This window comes from Callorhinchus milii, unplaced genomic scaffold (assembly GCF_018977255.1).
Source record: "Callorhinchus milii isolate IMCB2004 unplaced genomic scaffold, IMCB_Cmil_1.0 Scaffold10, whole genome shotgun sequence".
Classification (NCBI taxonomy): domain Eukaryota; kingdom Metazoa; phylum Chordata; class Chondrichthyes; order Chimaeriformes; family Callorhinchidae; genus Callorhinchus; species Callorhinchus milii.
Window position 1 is genome coordinate 18,553,138 of NW_024704751.1, and position 23,036 is coordinate 18,576,173.

At 39.4% G+C, this 23,036-nt stretch overlaps 1 protein-coding gene across 1 annotated transcript in view; it reads left to right on the forward strand.

Annotated features, from left to right (window-relative positions):
- The window catches only part of LOC103179634 (adhesion G protein-coupled receptor B2), a 175,245-nt gene that overhangs the window by 32,271 nt on the left and 119,938 nt on the right, over positions 1 to 23,036 (forward strand). The window contains exons 3-6 of the mRNA XM_042338794.1: positions 8,184 to 8,264; positions 11,535 to 11,699; positions 14,512 to 14,676; positions 20,703 to 20,864. Of these exons, the coding sequence (XP_042194728.1) occupies positions 8,184 to 8,264; positions 11,535 to 11,699; positions 14,512 to 14,676; positions 20,703 to 20,864 (573 nt within the window). The remainder of the gene's footprint in view (positions 1 to 8,183; positions 8,265 to 11,534; positions 11,700 to 14,511; positions 14,677 to 20,702; positions 20,865 to 23,036) is intronic.

The window sequence follows — 23,036 nt, forward strand, 5'->3', positions numbered from 1 at the left end:
AGAGAGACAGACACACAAACACACTCACAGGCAATCACAACAGTGGGGCCTCGAGGGTGAGTTTTACTGTACATCTTACCTGATCAAGCTCATACAATTCTTTTAAGGTGACAGCTCAAATCAACAGTGGAAGCTCTGTGATGTTGTGCATCTAAACTTCTAAAAGCCATTTGACAAATTATCACATGAGAAAACCCTTGCCTATCCACTATCAGCTGGAACGCAGAGCAATTCAAGATTAAGCTGTGTAGCAGGGAACATTTTGGTAAAGAACCACGAGATATTAACTTGTTAAGAATTCATGGTAGTAACAGGTGATGTTGAATGTTTTAAAATGTCAAGGTGACGACAAAAGATTCAGTCATGTTCAAGAGCAGTGTTCCAGAGGTGCATAAATTGATGCCCAAGATGAAAACTACACCAGTGATCAGGGATTAGGCAGGAATGATCAAGGTATTATCTTATTATCTTTGAATGCTAGATGATTATAATCTTCCTTATGTTTGATATATCTATAGCACCTTTCCTATTGGGAGTGCGTCTCAAACCCTTCACAGGGTAAAGTGCAGTGAATATATTTTGCAGGCAAACATGACAGCAAAGTTGTGGGCAGGCAATTTGTGCATAGCAATGTCCTACAAACAGCCGTGAGTGGAATGACAAAATTTATCAGGGAGATTGTCGTCCAGTACACCAAAGAAACTCCCTTTTCTTTTTGAATAATGCAATGGGATCTTTAACGTCCAGCTGAACAGCTTTACCGATGCACCTCTAATAACACAGTGCACCCTAGAGTGTCAGCCTAGATTATACGTGTTCAAAGTCTCGATTTGCGGCTTGAACCCACAATCTTCTAACTCAAGGAGCAAAAGTGCTACCAATTGAGCCAGGCTAATCCAGAAGACAATAGCAGCTTTCATCACTTTAGAAAGTGCAGATGTATAGAGAATAGTGCTGGACTTCAAAATCTGAAGGGTAAAATGTTTGGTTTAAAATGTTAGAATCTTTTTTGACACATCTAAAACATGATTACATGCTAGTCTTCCTTACAGCACAACTGCCTAAATTTTATATTTAAATTTCCAACAAATAGTCTGCATAACTAAATAAAGAAGTATCCCTTTCCATGGTATATGTTGTACAGGCACAGGATCCGATGCTGAAAGAAATCTACATTAAAGTAATGTACACTTGCATGTGAACTTTTAAAACGTACCAGAATTTCCATTTGAAGTGCTCAAGTATTTTCCCCTGAAAAATCGCAAAGCGATCTCATTAATTTCCTGCCCTGTATGGCTTGATGCCTGATTGGATTCATAATGTAATCTGAAACTTCAATTAAATATGAACAAACAAAACCAATTTTCTTTGTTCCCAACAAGTCATTTCAACTTGCGAAATAGCAGGGCTGAAATTGACATTTTAACAAAAGGCTTTGCATCTTTTGAAATATATGAATCCTCTAATGAAAAATGTTCCCTCTCTGATACAACTTAATAATTCTAAAGCATATACGTTGAGCAAATTCATGGAATATGCATCCACTGCTTATTTTCATGCTTCTACGTCAATTTCATGCTTGTACGAAGTTATTCTAACCAATCACATTGTCTATGTAGGTATAATGGATTATCTGCATGATTCTCCTGCCTTGGCAAGTGACTTTCATTTGAGATCCATCTACTGTGTACACAATATAAAAAATAATGTAACACAGTTTATTGGTAGAAAGAAAATCTGATTTATTCAGCACTAGAGGTGATTGCAGGAGGCACAGGGGATGTGCAACTGCTTACAGTATGTCTGCAGATATATTATACTTTAGTTGCCATAAAAAGCAATCTAATGACTGAACAGGAATGTCATCCATCTTTTGTGACTGGTGTTGATGTTTTTTTTACCTGAGGTTTCAGCAGTCTCCTATAATTTCTCGCAGTCCATCTGCAATGGTAATTCCTTCAGAATAGGATTCAAAAAATGTAAATAAGGATGATTGATCTGTGGAGACATGGAAGACATTGTTCCATTAATTCTTTTCGACTGTTGATGTCAAAAAAGCACATAATAATTTACATAATTAAAGAATAGTATAAGAATAGGAATACAGTTCTTTTTTGTGAGGCCTCATCATTTACAAACTAGGTCTATTAAAGGCATTATGAACACTTCTTCCACAGTACATTTATGGGAAACAATAACTTCACACTTCCCAGGCAGGTCTGACTCTGAGATCATTAGTTATTTCCATCAGGAAGCTTGAAATGTTTGACAAACCATGTGTTCGTTGGCTTTTTGTCACCCTTGGTTTCATCTGATTCTGTCTTCAGGTAATTACATTTATGGCAACCTTACGCACTTCGTGGAATTGAAAAGAAGGTTGACCTGTACTTTCATAATTGAAGGATTTTAGCAAGTTTCTTTGGTTTGGAGAAAAAAAATTGCACAAGAACAGTCATCAAACTCCTTTGGATAAGAATCAATTATTTATAATTTTTCTGCTGGTAAATGCACAGTCTAGTGTACGAGAAGACATGCTATAGTCTGTGCTGAATTTACTATGGAGGAGAAAATCAGCTGGATTTGAAAGATAGTTTAGAGTCACCAAAGTTCCACACTGTCTCTGCACAGGTGAGTGGTGATTCTTGCAGTCGATGCTGTCAGCATCAGAGGTGAGAAAGCACTAACAAGAGTCAGTGGTTAGAGCACTCGCTCGCAAGCGAACAATCTGAGTTTGATTCCCGGCAGGGCGAAATATTGGGCAAGTTTCCTTACTCCACACACACACGCCTCTGTTTACCTAGCAATAAGTAGGAACCCGGTTATTAGTCAATTGACGGATCGCTTTTCCGGGGATAATAATTCCTTCCAAAAAAAATTAATAATAAATTGGTCACTTCAATCCAGGACTGTTTGTGGGACGCTGCTGTGCGCAATTGGCTGCCGCGTTTCGCCCACAAAATATACAGTCAATTCACTTTGCAGTATATTCTGTGAAGCGCTTTGAGACGTCTCGAAGACGTGATAAGGTGCTATATCAAAGGCAAGGATTATTATTATTATTATAACAGAGCCTCCATCTTGTGAATATTCATTTAAGAAAGTTGGAGCTCATCCAGGACTTGATGTCCGACAGGCAATTGATCAGAACAGAAGTGGTCCTGGAACCGAGAGTAGAAGCAGAGAGATAGAGCTGGGCATCATCCGTGTACATGTGGAAGTGATTTCCACGTCTGTGGATGATGTCCACAGATAGCGAAGAAGGGAGGACCAAGGATAGAGGCTTGAGAAATGTCTCGTGACAATACGGTGGCGTGAGGAGAAGCCGTTTGAAGAGGCAAAGTGAAGACACAAAGGTAGGTAGAGGGAATCCATGAAAGGACAGAACCTCACAATATTTAAAAATTAAAAAGATTTTGAAGTACTTTACTTTTAGACAAAAAAAGACTAAAATTCTAACCTCTTGGGATTCAGAAGAAATGGTCGTCTCCTCCAAGTCCTACTGAGATGTTTGCCTAAGTGCTTGAGTTCAGCTCCCTGTTTGTCTCAATGACACAGGCACAACTGTGTTGTGTGAAGTTGCGCTGTGCAGTAGTGTGTTTCACCATTCTGCGATGGTTTTAATTTTAAGTCAAATTTGCCCAACTTGTGTAGGCTTTTAAATAAATGAACTTCCAGAAGAATTCAGAAGATTTTTCATTTGTAAAAAGCATGTAACTGATGAAAATCAGTGCAAGTTAATTCAGTATTGGCAAATCAATATTGTATATATAATGCAGAATTGTAAAAGGTGCATTGAGCTGGTCCAGAGCTATAAAGGAAGTTCTTGTTGTCAATTGAACCCAAAGTTCACAAAATTTGAATATATTAAAAGGAGACAGATCTTTATTATGCTTTTTTTATACGATCTTGGCACTCATGGATGAAGCGAGACACTACACAATAATGTCAGCACAAAGAAGTCAATGCAACGATTTGTAACAGGCATTAACATTTTCAATGCTAAAACTACAGTGGAATGCCCAGTGTCTACACTAATGGGCACTGACCCCCTGTGGTTGTAAATAATTAACAGGTCATTGCCTTAAATTAAGTGTACAGTAGTATGTTAAGTCTTCTGTTTTGTATATAAATGGAAGCAGATTGATTTTTTTTCTGAATGGTGAGTGTTTTATTATGTTCGCGTGTTTCTAAGTGTGGTGAGTTTTGTATTCGGTTTAAAATAGAAACCCAGAGGTGTAGTCCTAAATGAATGATTAATGATCTTTACGATATTTGGATGCGTAAAAGTTCAAGTTAAGCGATGAAGTACAATTTCGAATGTTGTACAATATCCAGAAAAAATAATGGGCAAGTGGGAAAAATACTCGAAAGGGGGAAGAGGAGACAGAGTCTTGGGTGAAATAGCATGGAGTCTGGACATCTTGCAGAATGAGTTTTAAGAATTTTTAAAAATGTATTTAAGAGCAGAATTTCAAGGGAAGTAATCTCAGGATAAATACACATGCATTGTACAGGACTTGGACAAGACAAAAAGATTTTAAGAAGGGATTGTAGGAGGGATGTTCTTGGAATTATTCTACAATCTCCACCGGCACCAGCCAGGGGTTTAGGATACCAAGAACAGACTGCTCAAACACTGTGGAATTAGGAAATTAGGTTTACAAGTAATTACCGAAAGATAAATCACTCATTAAGTAGTAGAAGCAAAGAGACTGAACAAGACCTACTTTACACAAGTATGTTGAATATGTAGATTCACAACCCAGGAGGCAGTAAAGCAAATTCACAAGGGAATTAGATAGTTATTTGGTGAAGAAATCAATTGAGGAGCATGAGAGATGGAGTAGAATATGATTTTTTTTACTTTAGAATCATCTCTCCATCTGAACCATTCTTGGGATTTCAGATTTGAATGTGAATTTATGGAATTTAATGCATCTTGAATTTACTCTACCAACTCTACCTTTCCTCCTCTACCCTCAACTCCACGACCCCCGATGTCCTGACAGCTGTCTGTCCGACATCGAGTCCTGGACGAGAGATAACTTTCTCCAGCTCAACGTACGCAAAACTGAGGCCCTCCTGATTGGCTCACGTCAGCACCTCCGCACCTCAGGCGCTGACAGCATCAGCATCCAAGGCTGCACTCTCCACCTCTCAAAGCCAATCAGGAACCTCGGGTTCTGTTCGACCCTGAGCTGTCCTTTCTCCCCCATATCCGCGCCACAACTGGCACCGCCTTCCATCACCTCCGGAATGTCGCCAGACTACGCCATTACCTCACCCCTCACGCGGCTGAAAATCTGGTCCACGCCTTTATCACCTCAAGGCTGGACTATGGGCACTCTCTCCTCACCGGCCTTCCCAGCCCTCCCTCCACACTGCAGGTCATTCAGAACTCTGCAGCTCGTGTACTGTCCCGCACCAGGCTTCGCGACCACATCACTCCCACCCTCGCTCCCCTCCACTGGCTCCCCATCCCCCAGAGGATCGAATTCAAGATCCTCATCCTCACCTACAAGGCCATTCACGGCCTCGCTCCCTCCTACCTCTCCGACCTACTATCCCCCTACCTACCCGCCCGTACCCTCCGTTCCTCTGGCTCCGGTCTGCTCCACATCCCCCGCCCCAACCGCCCTACTATCGGTGGCCGGGCCTTCGGCCTCTCAGCCCCGAGGCTCTGGAACTCTATCCCCCAGTGCCTTCGCCGCTTCCTCCCTTTCCTCCTTCAAGGTCGGTCTCAAGACCTTTCTCTTTGACCGTGCCTTCAGCTCCGCTCTCGACTCTCTACCCCCTCCTCGCTCCCTCCCTTCCCTCTCCTCACCCTGACCATTTCCCCCTTGCTCGGGTCCTGACCCAACTGTACAGCGCCTTGGGACGTCCTCCCGACGTGAAAGGCGCTCAATAAATGGAATCTTGTTGTTGTTGTTGTTGTTGTAAGTCCTTGGACTCACACAAGCTGAAATTTCTGAAGATTGCATTGCTGAATCTTGGGCACTTTCACCGCCCTCCACCCCCACCCCCCACACACTTTTGTTTTAGTCAACCAGACTTTAACTATAGCTTGTCATGAAAAGCATGTGCAAGTCTCCCACTCTTCGTCCAGGCAAGAATACCCTAACCATTAGAATTTTGGCTTGCAGTCTAAGTGAGAAGAATCCTAGCCCCCAGTGATGGTCTTGTCCTTCCAAATCTTACTGATCAACCGATGAATATGTCAGAATACCTATACAGGCTACTTCAGTAGTTTTGTGTGTTTTGCATTTATATATGTACCGTTTGCCTACAAATGTAGTCACTATGTTTAATAGCAATTACCTATGAAATGCTTTGAGACATCTTGATGTTATAGGTGCTATATCAAATGCTAATATTATTAATATGGAGCAGTATTCTGTGCTTTGTGTGATATCAGAGACGGTTACAGTGAGGGATGTGTTATAATTAAGGTTCATTAAACTTGTTTTATTGCTGTTCACAAATTGTCTGCTGCATTCCCCTACAAAATACAGTTACTACTTTACAGTAAATCATGTGAAGTACTCGAAGACATCCTCCCAACATGAAGGGTACTATATCAAATGTAAGGATTATTATTACTTACGAATTTTGACCGTCAAATACCCTTTTTTGTGTGTCAGCCTGGCGCAGCGGTAACACTCACAGAATATATGTGGGCTCAAGCCCCACATCGACACTTGGAATCACGTAATCTAAGATGACACTCCAATGCAGCCCTGGGGTGTGTTGCATTGTCGGAGGTGCCATCTGTTTGATGAGATGTTAAACCGAGGTCCCATCTGCCTGCTCAGATCCCATGGCCGCTCAGATCCCATGGCACTATTCAAAAGTAGAAGGGAGTTTCTCCTGGTGTCCTGGCCAGCAATCCCAATTAAAATTGATCACTCATTCCATGGCTGTTTGTGGGACATTGCTGTGGACAACTTGCCCGTGTTTCATCCAAAATTCACAGTCAATCCACTGAACAGAAAATCCTGTGAAGCGCTTTGTGACGTCTCAATGACACAATATCAAATGCAAGGATTATTATTTTTATTTTTTGTGAAAGTCAATTGGTAATAATCAATTTTCTGCCGAATTTGAAAACCTTTTTATCAGTGCATGTGCAGCATGACCTAGGAATGAGCATTTTTTTTGTGAATCTAGTTGTGTACATAGTTGCTAGTTAGGTGTCAGTGACCTTGCCCAAATGCTCACCGTTTTATTTTTTGCTGGACTTCAAAGACAAAGATTCTTATATGTTTGTACAGTGTAGGGTTGTAAATATAGAAAAAGGTCACAGAAAGATACAGAAAATTAGAAATGGGGAGAGAAGCAGAGAGAGAGAGAAAATGAATCAGAAAGAGTGGCAGAGAGAGAAGCAGAGAGTGTGACAGAAAGAAAGAGAGGCAGAATGACAGAAGCATTGTCGTAGTGTGTTCCTATGCTGAGTTACCTCCAGTCATTTACTTTTCTTCTGCCAGTGTACTCTTTCCCTCAGGGGCTCTTGATTCTGTCCTTCCGTCCTTATTTTCTTGGACTGTGACTCTCCCTTGCCTCTGCTTCATTATTCGTTGTCCTATTAAATTCGGTTGAGTGAATACATGTTTCCCAGAGGCATTTTCCTGCCTAGCCTGGTCTGACCCTATCTCATTGACAGGTATGAAAACAACCTAAGTGGGAAGTTTTGAGAGTTCAGCCTGAGCCGACGGTCTGGCTACCAATTGCTATCTTCCTTGTCCAGGTATTACAACTTTCATCTGCGCAGTATCACAATATAATAGCACAGTAAGCATGGTTTTATATCTATGGCCATGTCTGGAATCTAGAACTACCAGCAAAAGGAGGATAGGTGCAGGAATTGCTGACTATCAGTGTAACGTATTCACTGTCTAGAGCTTCAAATCATATTCCCCCTTTTGAGAATCTCTGTGTTAACCGATACTGAGCTTCAGGATTTGAATTTGGGAAAGCAGTGTTAGAGACAGAGTGTGACTTGTTACGCAGCCAGATTAATGGAATGATCACCTGGATCATCTAGGTTTAGACACACAAGAAGAATAATGATCTGTGAATTTTGTTATGAATGCTGTGTTCTAAATGAAGTTAAAGTTTTAATGCTACTCCTTGTAAAGAGGCATCAGAGACCAACGGGCTAAAACGATGTATCTTTTTGTTTTCAGGAACTGAAATTGAGAAACCGAGAATTAGAAGCCAACATTCAAGATCAGTAGAAGACAGTGGAATATTTATGGCACAAATTGGTAATTTATGACATTTATTATTTGAGAAAACTAAATGCGCCTAGTTACAACAGTCATAGTGATCAGCACATGATTAAAATCTTTGTTTACCAAATTATGAAAATATTATTCCACTGGAGATAACGGCGGGGCTGAAGCATCTTTCTGAGAAGCATCACGAAGATTGAGTCTAAAACTGGAACAGAAAATTGATCTTTGGGAAGCAACAGGAGCAATGTCATTTTGACAGCAACATTTAAAATTTGAAATGTTTGATCACTAGCATTCTAGTAAGGTTGTAACTCCGTTAACTTTAACTTCAAAATAGAAGTTTTGAGGATGAGCCAAGTTGGACCACAGGAGTATATTTCCTGGTGCTGTACATACTTGTGTATTTGTACGCTTTTACAAGGGATTACAACAATCTTATAAATTATAAGGATTTCAACGTTTGAAGTCCTGGATGAGAACTAACGTTTTCAGTGGGCTCTGATCTGCTTCACATCCTCTACCTCCCCGCCCCACCATTGGCAGGTGGGCCTTCTGCCACTCTGCCCCCACCCTCTGGAACTCCATCCCACAGTCCCTCTGCCTCGCCCCCTCCGTTGCCTCATTCAAGATCCATCTCAAGACCTTCCTCTTCGACTGTGCTTTGGATTACCCTACTTCCCCCCCTGCCCTCCACCCTCCCCAATCCTGACCCCCAGCTCGCGTCCGAAACACTGACTGTCCAGCATCTTGGGATGTCCTCCCAAGGTGAAAGGCTCTATACAAATGCAATTTTTTGTTGTTGTATTTTAGACCAGTATTTTGCTGTAAATTGTCAACATATCAATACTATTGAGAAGATCATCTCACTGCCCTTCGCATGATAAAAGATTGATTTGGATGAAGCAGTCTAGTTATTATTGTTATTGCGCTAGTTACAATTTGACTGGAGCCATGAATTTGAAACCTAAATTGTTGAAAACCTCATCACAAGCCATTAAATCAAATCTAAATGTATAGTGTAAAATGGGTATTAAAAAAGCTGGTCATTATTGTAGTTCCATCAAGTGTGAACGAGAAGTTAGAATTGGTAGACATACCAGAAATAAAAAAATTTCTGGAACAAATTTTAGTTTGATAATGTAACTGTGAACTTTCATTCTCTCAGTGTGCACTTGAGCTACCCTGTGCCAAGTAATTAAGGGTTTAATACTTTATAAGCTGGCTCAAACTTTAGCTGTCTGACACCTTTATATCCTGCTGTCAGGTAGGTTAGAGCAACTTTGCATGGGCAGCATGGGAGTGGACAGATGTTTCCACCGGGAAGCCAAAGCAGAAACAGCAATGCAAGGACAGAGGAGCGTGACCAGTGGAGCAAAAATGTCAAATACTGGAACATCTGCAGCAAGCAGCCCAGAAAGTGGGGCATCAGATCCCATTTGCATTATTATTGAAAAGAATAATATTTTTTCCACGTTGACTAGTTCCCCTTTAAATAAATAGACCACAACAACAAAAAAAGATTGCGTTTGTATAGCGCCTTTCGCATCGGGAGGACGTCCCAGGGAATTGGTTTCAGTTACAATCCTGAATTCCTTGGAAGGGTGAAGTTAGGAAATGTAAGAAAGTGAGATGTTTATTTGAAAAATTCCTTTGGAACCAGTTAGAAGATGTATTTGCCCCTGAATAGTTTGATAGAGAAGAAAAGTTTTGCAGTAGAAAACTTTATTTTCCAATTAACAATTTGTATGTAAAAATTAATGAAACAGCAGATATAAAACTGAAGAAAAATGCTATTAGTATAGTACATACAGATATAATGCATAACATTAGGCAAATGTAATATTGTTCAGATATATTAGCATTTATATTGCTTCTTTTCTTGATTCTCCTAAACACAGTCTCTCCAAGACAATCTGCAATATTGAGGTATATCAAATGGTATATTAATAGCTGCTATTCAATCAGTATTCAGCAGATTCCATGCTGCATAATAATATTAACTGTTCAGATCACAGTTATGCAAGTTGTTTAGTTTTAAATTACATTGGCATAACATTACAATGAATACATAAGTGAAGTGGCTATGTTGTGCAGTATGTGGATGAATGTTCCTGTGTCATACAATGATGAGGAGAAAAAATAATCCATGTTTGTAGGTACTAGTATGCTGTACCGTGTTGAAGAACAAATTAATAATATTGGGTGTCAATCACTACTCTATATACATGTTACCTCCCAATTTAACCTCCTAATCCAAATTTACTCCCAAATTCAAATTATTCAATACAGTTTAGATTTATACAATGCCTTTCATGTCAGAATGACATCTCAAAGTACTTGACACTACTGACTGGGCACCCAAGCTGGGGATGTGAGCTGTGGTGGCTGGAAAGGGGAACGATGACCAAAAGCATGTCAAAGAGCTACATCTTAAGATGTACCTTGATTGAGATGAGGGAGGCAGTGGGTCAAAGGGAAGGTTAGAGTTCAAAATGGCGGGGACAGATTGGTTGAAAGCCCATTCATCAGTTGCGGGAAGAGAGGGCGGGAGACATGAAGCAGGCTGCTTGTTTAGCAAAGAGAGTGGCTGGATTGGTAGGCAGAAGGAGGTAGGGTGGAGTGAGGCCAATACAATAATAATCCTTGCATTTCATTTAGCTTCTTATCATTTCAAAATACTTCACAGGATATTCTGTAAAATGTTGTGAAAGTGAATGCGAATATTTTGTGGGTGAATGCGGCAGCCAATCTGCTCACGACAATATCCCAAGGAAAACCGTGGAGTGAGTCACCAAAGATTGACAGGATATAGGATTGTGTCCAAAATTCTCAAATGGTTTGTTTGATCACTGAGCAGAGGCCTACTACTTTGTTCTAAAGAGGCAGAAAAGTCATCAGAAGTGTCACTTTAGGTTCCTATCCCTTCTTATGGAAAGTGGTAGATGTCATTGACAGATACTTGGAAGCAAATTGCCTATATGCCCTCAAGCAGCAATGATACCCAGCGAGGTTGGGACACTAACATCATGTGACACAAACACGTCAAGGGATAATTTTTCTGTGATACGTATTCTTTTTCTTCGTTGTTTTCTGATTAGCAGCAATTTAAATGACGCTCCATTTAATATCGTTCTAAATATGTTTGCACAAGGAACAATGAGGCAAGACGAGCAAAGGAAATGTAATTGTGCTCGTTGGTGACGGATGGTGCAGTCAGTCTCTCTCTTGCCTGCTTCTGTGTGGCACCAAATGATTTGTCATCCAAAATCATTAAGTGTGATTTGTTTTACTCCTTTCTAGGAGATCCTGCTGCCGAAGAGTGGTCTCAGTGGAGTGTGTGCTCACTGACATGTGGGGTGGGGTGGCAGGTGAGGACGAGATCGTGTGTGGCCTCACCCTATGGGACTTTGTGCAGTGGTCCATTAAGAGAAACAAGGATTTGCAATAATACAGCCACCTGCCCAGGTAACGTTTGCTGTGTGATTGAATCTTATACCATCATTTTGTTTGATATTCTCGAGTTTAAGAAAGTTAACACGTGCTGGCGTTCACAAGCATTGCCAGCCGATCCAAACAGATCAGGTACTCAGTGTTTCCATTAACATCAACAACGTACATTTATTTATGTCTCAAAGACGTGATTAGGCGCTGTATCAAATGCAAGGATTATTATTATTATTATATGGGGCCCTACGTGCCGGACTGCATCTCAGAAAGCTTAAGGGAGCATTAAAGGAGAACTCTAAACACATTTTTAAAAAATTAATGGATCATCTACAAAGTAATGTTGCCTGTGCTAAAGAGAAGACCAAATTTTGTCATCTATTTTGTTCACTTCCAGGACATCTGTGCACGGAAAGGATCACATCATTGTGCCCGACTGATTCTTTGCAGCTCTGCTGTTACAGCTGCAGAGATAAAATAATCAATCACCTTAATTATACAGCAAGTTATTTTCTATTGTGCTGAACATAGCAGAATCATTTGGGCTTGATTGTTTAAATGATGCTATTCTTCAAATTTTGAGCATAGGAGTACAGAAAATACAATCTGCAGAAAGAGACAATGTGGTGTAGCACAATGAGGCACATGTAAAAAAAAATTGCTTCTCAAGTGTTCTAAATTCTCTTTCACCTAAGGCTCATTTATTGGTGAACCTCTTCCAAGGACACGGGTAGAGGTGAAATGTCAGTGCTTTGGGTTTAAGCTTGATTTCTCCACCGCACGCACAGCTGTACCGAGAGGAAGGAAATGGGGAAGGTGAGGAAGAAGTAATGAAAAGAAAAAAAGACTTTCGAGTCTGTCAAACTTGCCCCTCATTTAATTCCATGTCAGGACCAGTTACACCAGTGTTTCCCTTGGTGCTGATCTGTCAATAATCATTCTTTCACCTGCTAACAAATATTTTGATTCACGATCTGTTGAGGCCAAGAATTAAAATCATTCCAGAGTTCTCCTTTAAAACAGCTATATTGGAATATTAGTTTCAAGATTCAAAGCAGCACAGCCATGTCTCTTGTGCAGTTACATTACAAAATAATGTACAATCAGTATTAGCACTTCACTAGAATGTCCTCATAATATTAATCAAAGGAAACAACAGAGTATCATTTGAATAAAAGGGAAACAGAAGACTTTTTTCAATGGAAGTGTGTTTGACCTTAGGTCACTCCATTGAAATGGCAGCATTGAAGTTTAATACAAAAAAAACACATACTCTTTTGATATACACGTAACGTATGTTTCCACTTCCATTCCAAACATTTTGTTTCCTCCTCCTTCCTAGATTTCCCTGTTAAAATACACACTATTTCCATGTTGTGAGAGTGACTTGGTGACCTGTTTTTGTTGTTGCATCTCTCATGGCAACTTTTGCAGTGGCAGTGATTCCAGGTGAAATTTCCAAATCATGAACTGACTGAACTCTATCTTTGGGCACCATGCAGTTACAGTACATTTTACAAGTTTGTAAGAGAAGCGCTTCATTACACTCCTTTGAAGACAAGGTAGACATGGTTTGGTACAGTATGAAGCAATTATTTTTACTTTCCCTGGCCCTCTCACAGAGGAAATGCCTATACTATTGCCAAATTAAGGATGATTTTATGCCTTTTCTAGCTCATGCCCCCCAAGGGACAAGTTTGAGACTCTTCAAACTCATTTGTAACTGACAGATTTATATAGTTTCACAGAATCATACAGCACAGAAACGGGCCATTCATCTCAGTTTAGTCCGTGGAAGTGTTTGACCTCCATTCAAGCCCTCCTAATCCCCTCTCTTATACCTTTCTCATTCATGTATGTTTTATCTTCTTAAATTTTGTTGATGGTTTCAGCTTCCTTTTAAATCTGCTCCTGGCCATCTTATATTTATGCCCTCTTGTTTGAACTCACTGACAAATGGAACAGTCAATTGTATAAAGGAGATTTTCATCCCATCGATTGGTCTGAATTTGAACCCAGGTGTTAGGGATAAAACAACTGTGGGTGAGGGGAGAATCAGCTTTCATCCTTTAACCACTACTCTGCAGTGTAGTCATAGTGGAATGTACCAGATTGACCCTATACTTGTGAAGAACGTCTTGCCCTTGTTCCCATTAATGGCATGAATAAGATCTGAGGATTCAATAGACTGAACTTCCTCTTGCAGCTAACTGTCTGTGTTTGCTGATACAAAGGAGTACAAACTTGAATTGTACCCTGTGTGTCCAAACTCTAGTGTAGCAGAGCATACTGTTATTTTGCTCTGGATTTAATATTGATGGATTAGTAGATTAACGGTCATATGGATTAAAGGCTCACTAAAATCAATATTGCATCTTTAACACTGCATCAGCCTTTCAGTTTAGTCTCAGAAGTCTTAAGCTGTATTGCATAGGCAGTCATTTCAATTTCAAAGGTATTCTTCACGGGTTTTCTTTGTGACATTATTAGTTATTGTTCCTCTTCTGAATTTTAGGAGAGTTATTTTCAGTCAAAAATTAGGTAAAATTTCATAGTGCATTGAGCATAATGAGCCAATGATTGCCTTTTGTGCTCTACAATTCTATGATTAACCTAATAGTTTTAAAGGAGGTAAAATAAGTTTAAAATGATTTGTCCTTTCTTCAATACACTGACCATCCGCAATTTCAGTAAGAAAGTGAACAGAAAAGCATAGTCGTCGTCTCTCATTGTCTAGTGGGTCGGTCAGTCATCTTCAGACTCAAAGACCCGCCTTTGTAATCATAGGATTCTGTAGTGATAGATCTCTCGTGTGGTTTACGCTGTGTTGTAGTACACGGTTTGTGGGAAGAATGGTCGCCATGGAGTTTGTGCTCAGTTACCTGTGGGAGAGGATCGCGAACAAGATCACGAATTTGCAGTGCTCCGCAACACGGAGGGAAATTATGTGAAGGTCCAGAGCTCCAAACCAAGCTCTGCAACATTGCACTCTGCCCTGGTTGGTATAAACATTTATTTTAATTTGAGAAGATGAAAGTTTGTTGCTGTCTGAATGTACCGACCGGGATGTGCTTAGAAACCGATTTTTTTTTAATTCGTCTGCTAGATTACAAATGTGAACTGAGGTGATTAGCATTTTATTTGGAACAATACGCATTTGTTGGTGGAGTCCTGTAGCTCAGTGGTTAGAGCACTCGCTTTGCAAGTGAGAGACCTGAGTTCAATTCCAGACAGGGCGAAACCTTGGGCAAGTTTCCTTACTCCACACTCCTAATAATAATCCCTCCAAAACCAAAAACAATAATAAATTGGTCATTTTCAATCTACGACTGTTTGTGGGACATTGCTGTGCGCAATTGGCTGCCGCGTTCGCCCACAAATATACAGTCAATTCACTTTACAGTCTATTCTGTGAAGCGCTTTGGGACGTCCTCCCGACGTGAAAAGCGCTATATCAAATGCAAGGATTATTATTATTATTATTTGGACCTTGCAATCTGACAAACGATATTTAAATACTGTTCGTTCTCTTGGTACACTTCAGTTGGGTATGTGTGATTTGACATATGTGAAAAACCCTGTAAGAGGACATTGTTCTGCATTGTGGGCCTTTAGAAGAGTTGCCCTACAATACCCTTTCAAAACCCCTTTGGACAGCATAGTGAAGAACAAGCTTTAGTGATTCAACTGCTGCATAATAAGAGCAATGAATGTGGTAGGCCACAGAGCAATGTGAATAAACCTGAATCCAATTTGTTCAGATTTTACCAGCAATTCACAGGGGATCTGGCTCAATCATGTTGTCCTTCCTGGCAATTCATTCAGGTTTAATTCAGTGGTATGCAAAATTGTGTTTCTATTTAACGAATAGTTGCCATTCAAACGCAACATCTGTTCCATCGTCAAGGATGCCTTTTTCCTCCTCTGAAATGTTACTCACTTTCACTCCTGTCTCACCACATTGTTTTGAAACCTTTGTCAGCTCAAACATTCTACTTGCCTGCCTCCCCGGCTCCCACTTTTAAATGTTTAAATTCATGAACAACTTTCTGGACTGAATCCTGAATCTCCAAGTTCTGTATTCCTGTACCAAGCTACGCTGCCGATGCCTCCCTCGACAGTGTTTCAGAATCCTTGTCTTCATTTTCATATTTCTCCATGCTCTCTGTGCAATCTTTCCCACCCTATATCCTAGCATGTACTTTCTGACCTTTTGACTGCACTTTAATGGTTTTTCCTCAATCTCTTCACTCAGATCCGAGTATTCAGCTGCAACACAGAGTTTTGCTCTTTTCACAAACCACTGGTTTGGTACATCTGGCTTTTTGCTCCTCTCCCTGATTTTAGAAACTCATTCAAGGTTTTGCTTGGTGTTTATCTGTCCCATTGTCAATGTCTGAGACATTCTATTAACCGAAGACTGCAATATAAATTCAGTTTGTTATCTGATGAAAAGAACAATGCTGAAATGATCTTACTAAACGTACACATTCTTCAGGATGAGAGAATTTATGGAGAATTCTAGTGCTTTTCCCTGGTAGATTTGCATGAATATGATAGAGCTGTATGATCCGAATTAAGACAAACTTAATATGATTGTGTTCAGATTGGATCAGAGGTGTAATCAATCGGATTAGCTGTCACTCAATTCTGTACTATTTCATGTGTTATTTTGAGTTGTTTTAGTTGGACTTTATCTGAATTTGACATTAAGTATAACTTTCAACTTACTTTTGCACTGGCTCAGATTTTAGAAGAGCCTCATCCTATTACTCATCTCATTGTCCATACAATCGGCTATTGACTTAAGAAAAAGTATAATTCACCAGTTGAAGTAATTAATAGTAATTATTTACAAACCTATTACATTTTCTTGCAAGATAACAAGTACTGTAAAAGTCTACCAAGAGCAAAATGGGGAGATACCATTATCACAAACTTATGGGTTTACTAAAATATTCTTATTGGGGTTAACATCCTTAAGGATGGACACAAAGCTTCTAACGAGATCAGGTTGAAGGTTGCAATAGGAGGCATTACAACAAGGGTTTGTTATTTTTAACTTTTATTTTACATCTAGTAAATAGTCTGTTGAACTTGTTACCCATTGAATGTTATCCATATTTAAGATTGTCCAGTGTAGAAATTTGAAAGTTAACATTTAGCCTTTTTATGTGAATGTTATGTTGTATTGTAATCGTAGCTATTATCTTGAATATTAGTTTAATTCAAATGCTTATGTTTAGAATTATTTCATCTGCTGTGTTCGGTGGCTATACAATGGCTAAAATCAAGTCTGCCCTGGGGCCATCAACTCTGACTTCATAGGAAATAAAATACATTCTGGAGGAAATTGTTTAGGGCAAAAATTATAATTTAAGAATAACAATAAATGAATAAATTGGATCATAAATCTAGGTCAGACCTGTCTCCGTGGATCCATTTTGCTTTCTCTCTCTCTCTTTGTCTTGCTCATAAACAGCTTGGCGTCAGTATATACTGAGCCTCATTGGCCCCATTTACTCATTCAGCCTCATAAGAAGCATGATCAACCTCAATCTGCAGTGAGCCTATCTCCATGGCTCCCATATACTCACTTTCTCTCTCATAAACAAGTTTGTGGTTAGCATCAGTCTTTAGTGAGACCGGACTCTGGCTCCCATATATACATAATCTACATGATTGTATTTATTCACTCTCTGTCTCTTGCTCATAAACAAACAAAATTAACATTGATCTGTAGTGAGCCTTGACTCCATGGGTAATATTTATTCTTTGCCTCACTTAAAGAAGCTTGGTTAGTGCCAGTCCATAGTCAGGTCTTCACCACTGGCTCCTTTGACTGTGTTTGTCTTTCTCATAAACACACTCACCTTGTGCTGACCACCTATCTCTATGGATCTAACCTGGACGAGTCTGCAGTGAATCTTATCACCACAAACGTTTTATTTGCTCCATTTGTCAAACTCTTTTGTTATCAATGTTGTGAGACCCAGAGCCATGATCTATTGTCATCGTGGACAATTCGCTATCTCCAGGTTCAGTTATTTCACCAACTTAAACACACATGATTCGACTGTGACAAGCATGACACTCTCAATACCAGCTGTTGTGGTGCTGTTTTATAGTTCTGGTACTTTGTCTTTTTTATAACTACTGTAAAGTTTAGTCTATAAATTGCACTGTCTTGCGTGTCTTTATACCCTTTAAATATAGGTGATTGATTGGTAAGCAAACACAGTTGATTGGTTTTCTTTCCCTTTCTCTATCTACTTACAGTGCTCTGTGGCATAAATTGATTTCCACCTCCTTCAATTATCTATTCAACTCATGAAATCATTGAGTAGATCAATTTTAATAAGGGATTTATTTGCTAAGAATATTATTAACCCTTAGCTCAAACATTAGCTGAAGAAGGCAGCATTCTGCCGAAATTCCTCTGTTCACAAATTCTAGTAGAAATGCAGAACTAACCAATTATTTAGCACTATTCCTGAAATGTATACCTTAAAATAACTGGGGGCGATAATTTGTGAAAAATGGGAAAAGACCATTTGAGGATTTTTAAAGGTCATTAAGGAGGAACTTAGCAATTCAACAAATGGTAAGGCAGCGGCATCCAGCACCTATTCCTTGTTTATTGTTGTCTCGCACTGTTTGGACATAGTGAATAATGAGCCAATTAACACTCCTAGGACTCCTTCAACTTCCCTTAAATTGTTCTGTCGTATCCCTGGAGTGCATGTGCATCCTATTTTCACTTCCTATATACAGTGCCTCCTATTTACTATCAGCATTGAACTTCAATTGCTAATGATCAAGCGCTTATTCTTGCAGATCATTTATAGTGGGCGAAGATTTGATATGGTATGTGGCCTTCCTATGATGGACAAATGGTTCACTGAGCTTGTTCTGTGAAGAAAGTAGATGGTGCAGTTATATTCATTTTGAGAGGCGATGCCCATGTTCACTTGGCTAGATATTGAATTGTTATAGTCCGCTGATACAAATGTGGCATATTGAATCCATGTACTATGATCACTTATATGTATGGATACACTTATATACAGTATCACAGAATTAATATTCTATTTGAATAAAATGGTATTTGCTACCTGGTGCTTTCCTCTCCAAAATCAGAATTCACAATAACTTCCAAATTCTCTCTCCTGAATAAATTAACCTTTGGCTCATCATGTTTGCATGTTTGTGAGGGAGGTATCTTTTCCCATCAAAGTTTATTAGCATCACCCATAATATTATTGTGGAAAAAAAAACTTCCTTTGCTGTGTGGTAATGTTGCTGTCCAAAATTGGATTAAAGGATTGAATTATTTATAATCTGAATCCTGAAATATTTTAATACAATGAAATACTCATAATAGAGTATCTCTACATTGGCTTTTAAGTTTTCATTAACGTTGACAAAATTATGTTTATTAGAATCAGATTGGGGGAATGCTGATCGCTCATATAATTTGCTAAGCATTATGTTGGGAAGTTTGCTCTTTTTAACTGAATAGAGGGATTTTCGGCCCAATATTCTCCTGAATTGTCGCCGATCCAATGTGTTATAAAGGTAAACATTCATAACAGTGTCTGATATTTCCCAGTTGTTATCATGGGTTATGCTTTCAAACTGCTAGTCGGAGGCAGACAAGAAGGAAACACAGTGAATAGGGATTTTACATTNAAAAAAGCTGAAAAATGTGCATTGGAAATAAACTAAACTCCCATCATTTATAAAAATAATAATCCTTACATTTAATATAGCGTCTTATCACATTGTGGTAACATCGCAAAGTGCTACACAGGATTTATTGTAGAGTGTAGTGACTGAGTATTTTGTAGGCAAACACAGAAACCAATTTTTGCTCAGTAATATCCCATGAACAACCATAATGTGAATGACCAATTTTAGCTCGGTGTTTTTGGCCAGGAAACCGGGAGAAAATGTTCCCTTTTCAAATAGTGCCATGCAATCTGAAACATGCATATTAACAGGTAGACAAGACCTTGCCTTAGTGTCACATCCCGCTGGACATCACTTCCAATAATGCAGCAATTCTCCAACACTGCAATGGGTTTGGCTTTGCTATCCCTCATCCATTCCTTTTTCATTTAACTTTTCCAATCTTTTGCTTGTCAGCATCCCCAATTTTAGACTCCACATGTTCCACAATCCCACAGCGATTCTTTTCTCCCACATCAGGCTCCACGAATCCACCACCACCCAATTCTTGCCTGGCTCCAATGATTCTCTATCCCCCATCAGATTGATTTTAAGATCCTTGCCCTCACCTTCAAATGGTGAGATACCATTGGTGAGAAAGGTTTCAGTCACTTTGCCCCAGTTTGGAACTCTCCTCTAAAATCATTTCGCCTCTCCCATTCTCTGCTTTCAAAACCTGCACTTCACTCACATTCTGCATACTCCTCTACCTTACTCTTAGCTCCAACTCAGACTTCATAGGGTGCTTTGAGATGTTATCCTACATGAAAGGCGTTATATAAATGTAAATTGTTGTTATCATGAAGCATGTTTACAGACAACTGCGTTCGAGGAACAACCCCACAACTTGCCAGCTGGCAAACTACTGCCTGGTGGCAAACACATGATGGCCTCAATATAAACTCCTGATTATAACCAGGAGAAGCTGCCTTTAAATGGGGAAATTAGAATAAGAGCAATTCATGCAATTTCAATATCCGTTCTCATAAATGGTTGCAGAGTCAGAGAAGAAGTGCTGGAAAAATTACCTGACCGCTTTTTATTTTGTCTGGCAAACATTTCTTCGTGCAGCAGGTGGGAGAAAAATAGAGACGTAAAATTCACTGTTTTTATTCCCCCCCATTTACATCCAATTTTATGTACACCACTCAGCTCACAGAACTTCACACCGTGACCGAAGAAAAAGGTGTGGTGACAAGACCAGTAGTTTATTCCAAGCCTGGAGACAGCGACTCAAAAATGATACAGAATACCAAGGAAATTGAGGTTTATTTTCCTCTTATCTGTTAACAGTTGAAGGCCAGTGGCTGGAGTGGGGACCATGGAACAGGTGCTCAGTAACGTGTTCAAATGGAACGCAGCAAAGAACTCGCAAATGCATTTCGCCCCACAGTTGGACAGAGTGCAAAGGTCACCAGGCTGAGGCCAGGGACTGCTTCAATCCGGAGTGTCCAAGTAATTTCCTTTGTGCTTAAACTTCTCAGATTAATAACAATCTCTGATGGTGATGTAGTGTACTCTGGCTTCCTCTCCAACAGCGCAGCTTCCTGCTCTAGATTTCTGTATTGACAAAAACATCAGATTACAACACACAGTGCCTTTACCTTTTCATACCGCAGTGATACAGGCAACTCCCACCCCTCGATCCAGCACCGCATGAAACAGAGCACTGTATACTTCCCACACTGTTAGGCACAGCACAACGTCCGGAAACATTTTGCAGCTTTCGAGATGAATATATTATCATAGATAACCTGGTAGCAAGGAGAGACGATTCAAGGTCAGATGATGTGCACCGACGACTGAGGTTTTGTTCTTGTGATTGATTGTATCAACTGACTCTGTCTGATTACACCGCCATAACTCACTTCAGTTATTCTCTATACATTGGATATTTACAGCCTACAGCCATTCTGCTGATATTTCTTGGTGTACAGGAGCTTTGGGAGATGAGGTTAATCCCTTCAGAACATTGTGGCCTGTAAAAATCTGTTCTTCATCTGACGAGATAGTTGATAAAACTCAATCGGAGGATGTAATGTGAAAGCCATTTTTCAACATGACAGTGTTAATCAAGGGAGCCCAAATGTCAATTATCTGAATGGTTTGATTCTATAAATAGCTTGATGAATCTTGTGCCTTTATATTCATAAATATTACACTGCCATGTATTACATGCACATTATATTGCATAACAGATTTGGGTAATGGTGCATGGCATGCACAGATGCAAATAAAATATAGGACAGTGAAGCACAATATATTAGATTCCAAGTACAGTATTGTACAATGGAAACACACTGTTAAGAAGTCAGTAGATCGGACTATTTTGCCCTTCTCAGTGAGGTTGGCTCCTTGGTGAGTTTGAGATTTTAGTCACCATCATTTTCACATGGAAAATATACAGACTGAAAAGTGGTCCATAATTTATGTACCCACAAGGTGACCTTTTGATCAGATTACATATACAGGTACAGAATTATTTTACTCAGTACGCAAAGTTCTAAGTTATTTTTCTAATTGTTATGAAGAGTTGTGAACGTGGGTTAAATAGTTAACAGCTAACCATTTAAGCAGAACATGACAGCCTGGCAAAGTACTATGAACAAAAACAAATGCTTGGTTCCCCAAATCTGCTCCAAGCAATTCTGTGGCAACATTTGTTCTTTGATCTCTGTGACATTCATAGGATTTTTTGCTTCTTACAATTGTATGCAAGACTTTGAATGCAATTATTTTACCTGTGGAATTTTATTTTTGCTCTGTTATTCTATGATACGCTTTCAAGGAAGTTTAATGAAGTGGTTTATGGTTAGCTCAATCTGCGTCAAGGCTACTGTTCCCAAAGTATTTCAAATCCTGATGAATTGCAATTTCTGCTAACCTAAGAGGAGATTAGTGAGTGAACATTGACGTTTTGGGATTCAGGTTGTCAAAGATCATTTATAATATTAAATAATCCCTGGATCATTTCTGGTGGAACAGACAGGAGAGGGTAAGGAAGACAATTACTCATAGTCCAAACTTTGACTTTGACAAGTCAAACCCAATGTGCAAATCAGAATTTAAATTTTCTGATTGCCTTCAGATTGCCCACTCATCAAAAGAACTGATTCTGAATTTCACCTTTTCTAATTTTGTGGAGAAATTATTCTGCATGTTTACAATACAATACAAAACTACAGTACAATGCAAAACTACATTACAATACAAAACTAAAATACAATACAAAATTACTTTTGTATAGCGCCTTTCGTGTCGGGAGGACGTCCCAAGGTGCTGAACTGAAGTTTAAAACTGCAGATGCTTTGCAAAATGCAGCGTTTTACCAGATCTGTAAACTCTTTGCAAAGTATAAGACCACCAGCAACAACTCGCATTTATATAGCGTCCTTCACATCCTTTAATGGCTCAGAACACTTTACAAGGATAGGGGTGGAGAGGGAGTTGCTCATAGGCCTGGTTAAAAAGGTAGCTTATTAAGGTGGGACTTAAAAACAGGTAGAGGGGAGTCAAGCAAAAGGAGTAAAGGAAGGAATTTTTCTGGCTGTTTTTATGTTATACTTTTCAATATAAACAACAAATTGCATTTACCTAATGCCTTTCACGTCAGGAGGACGTTCCAAG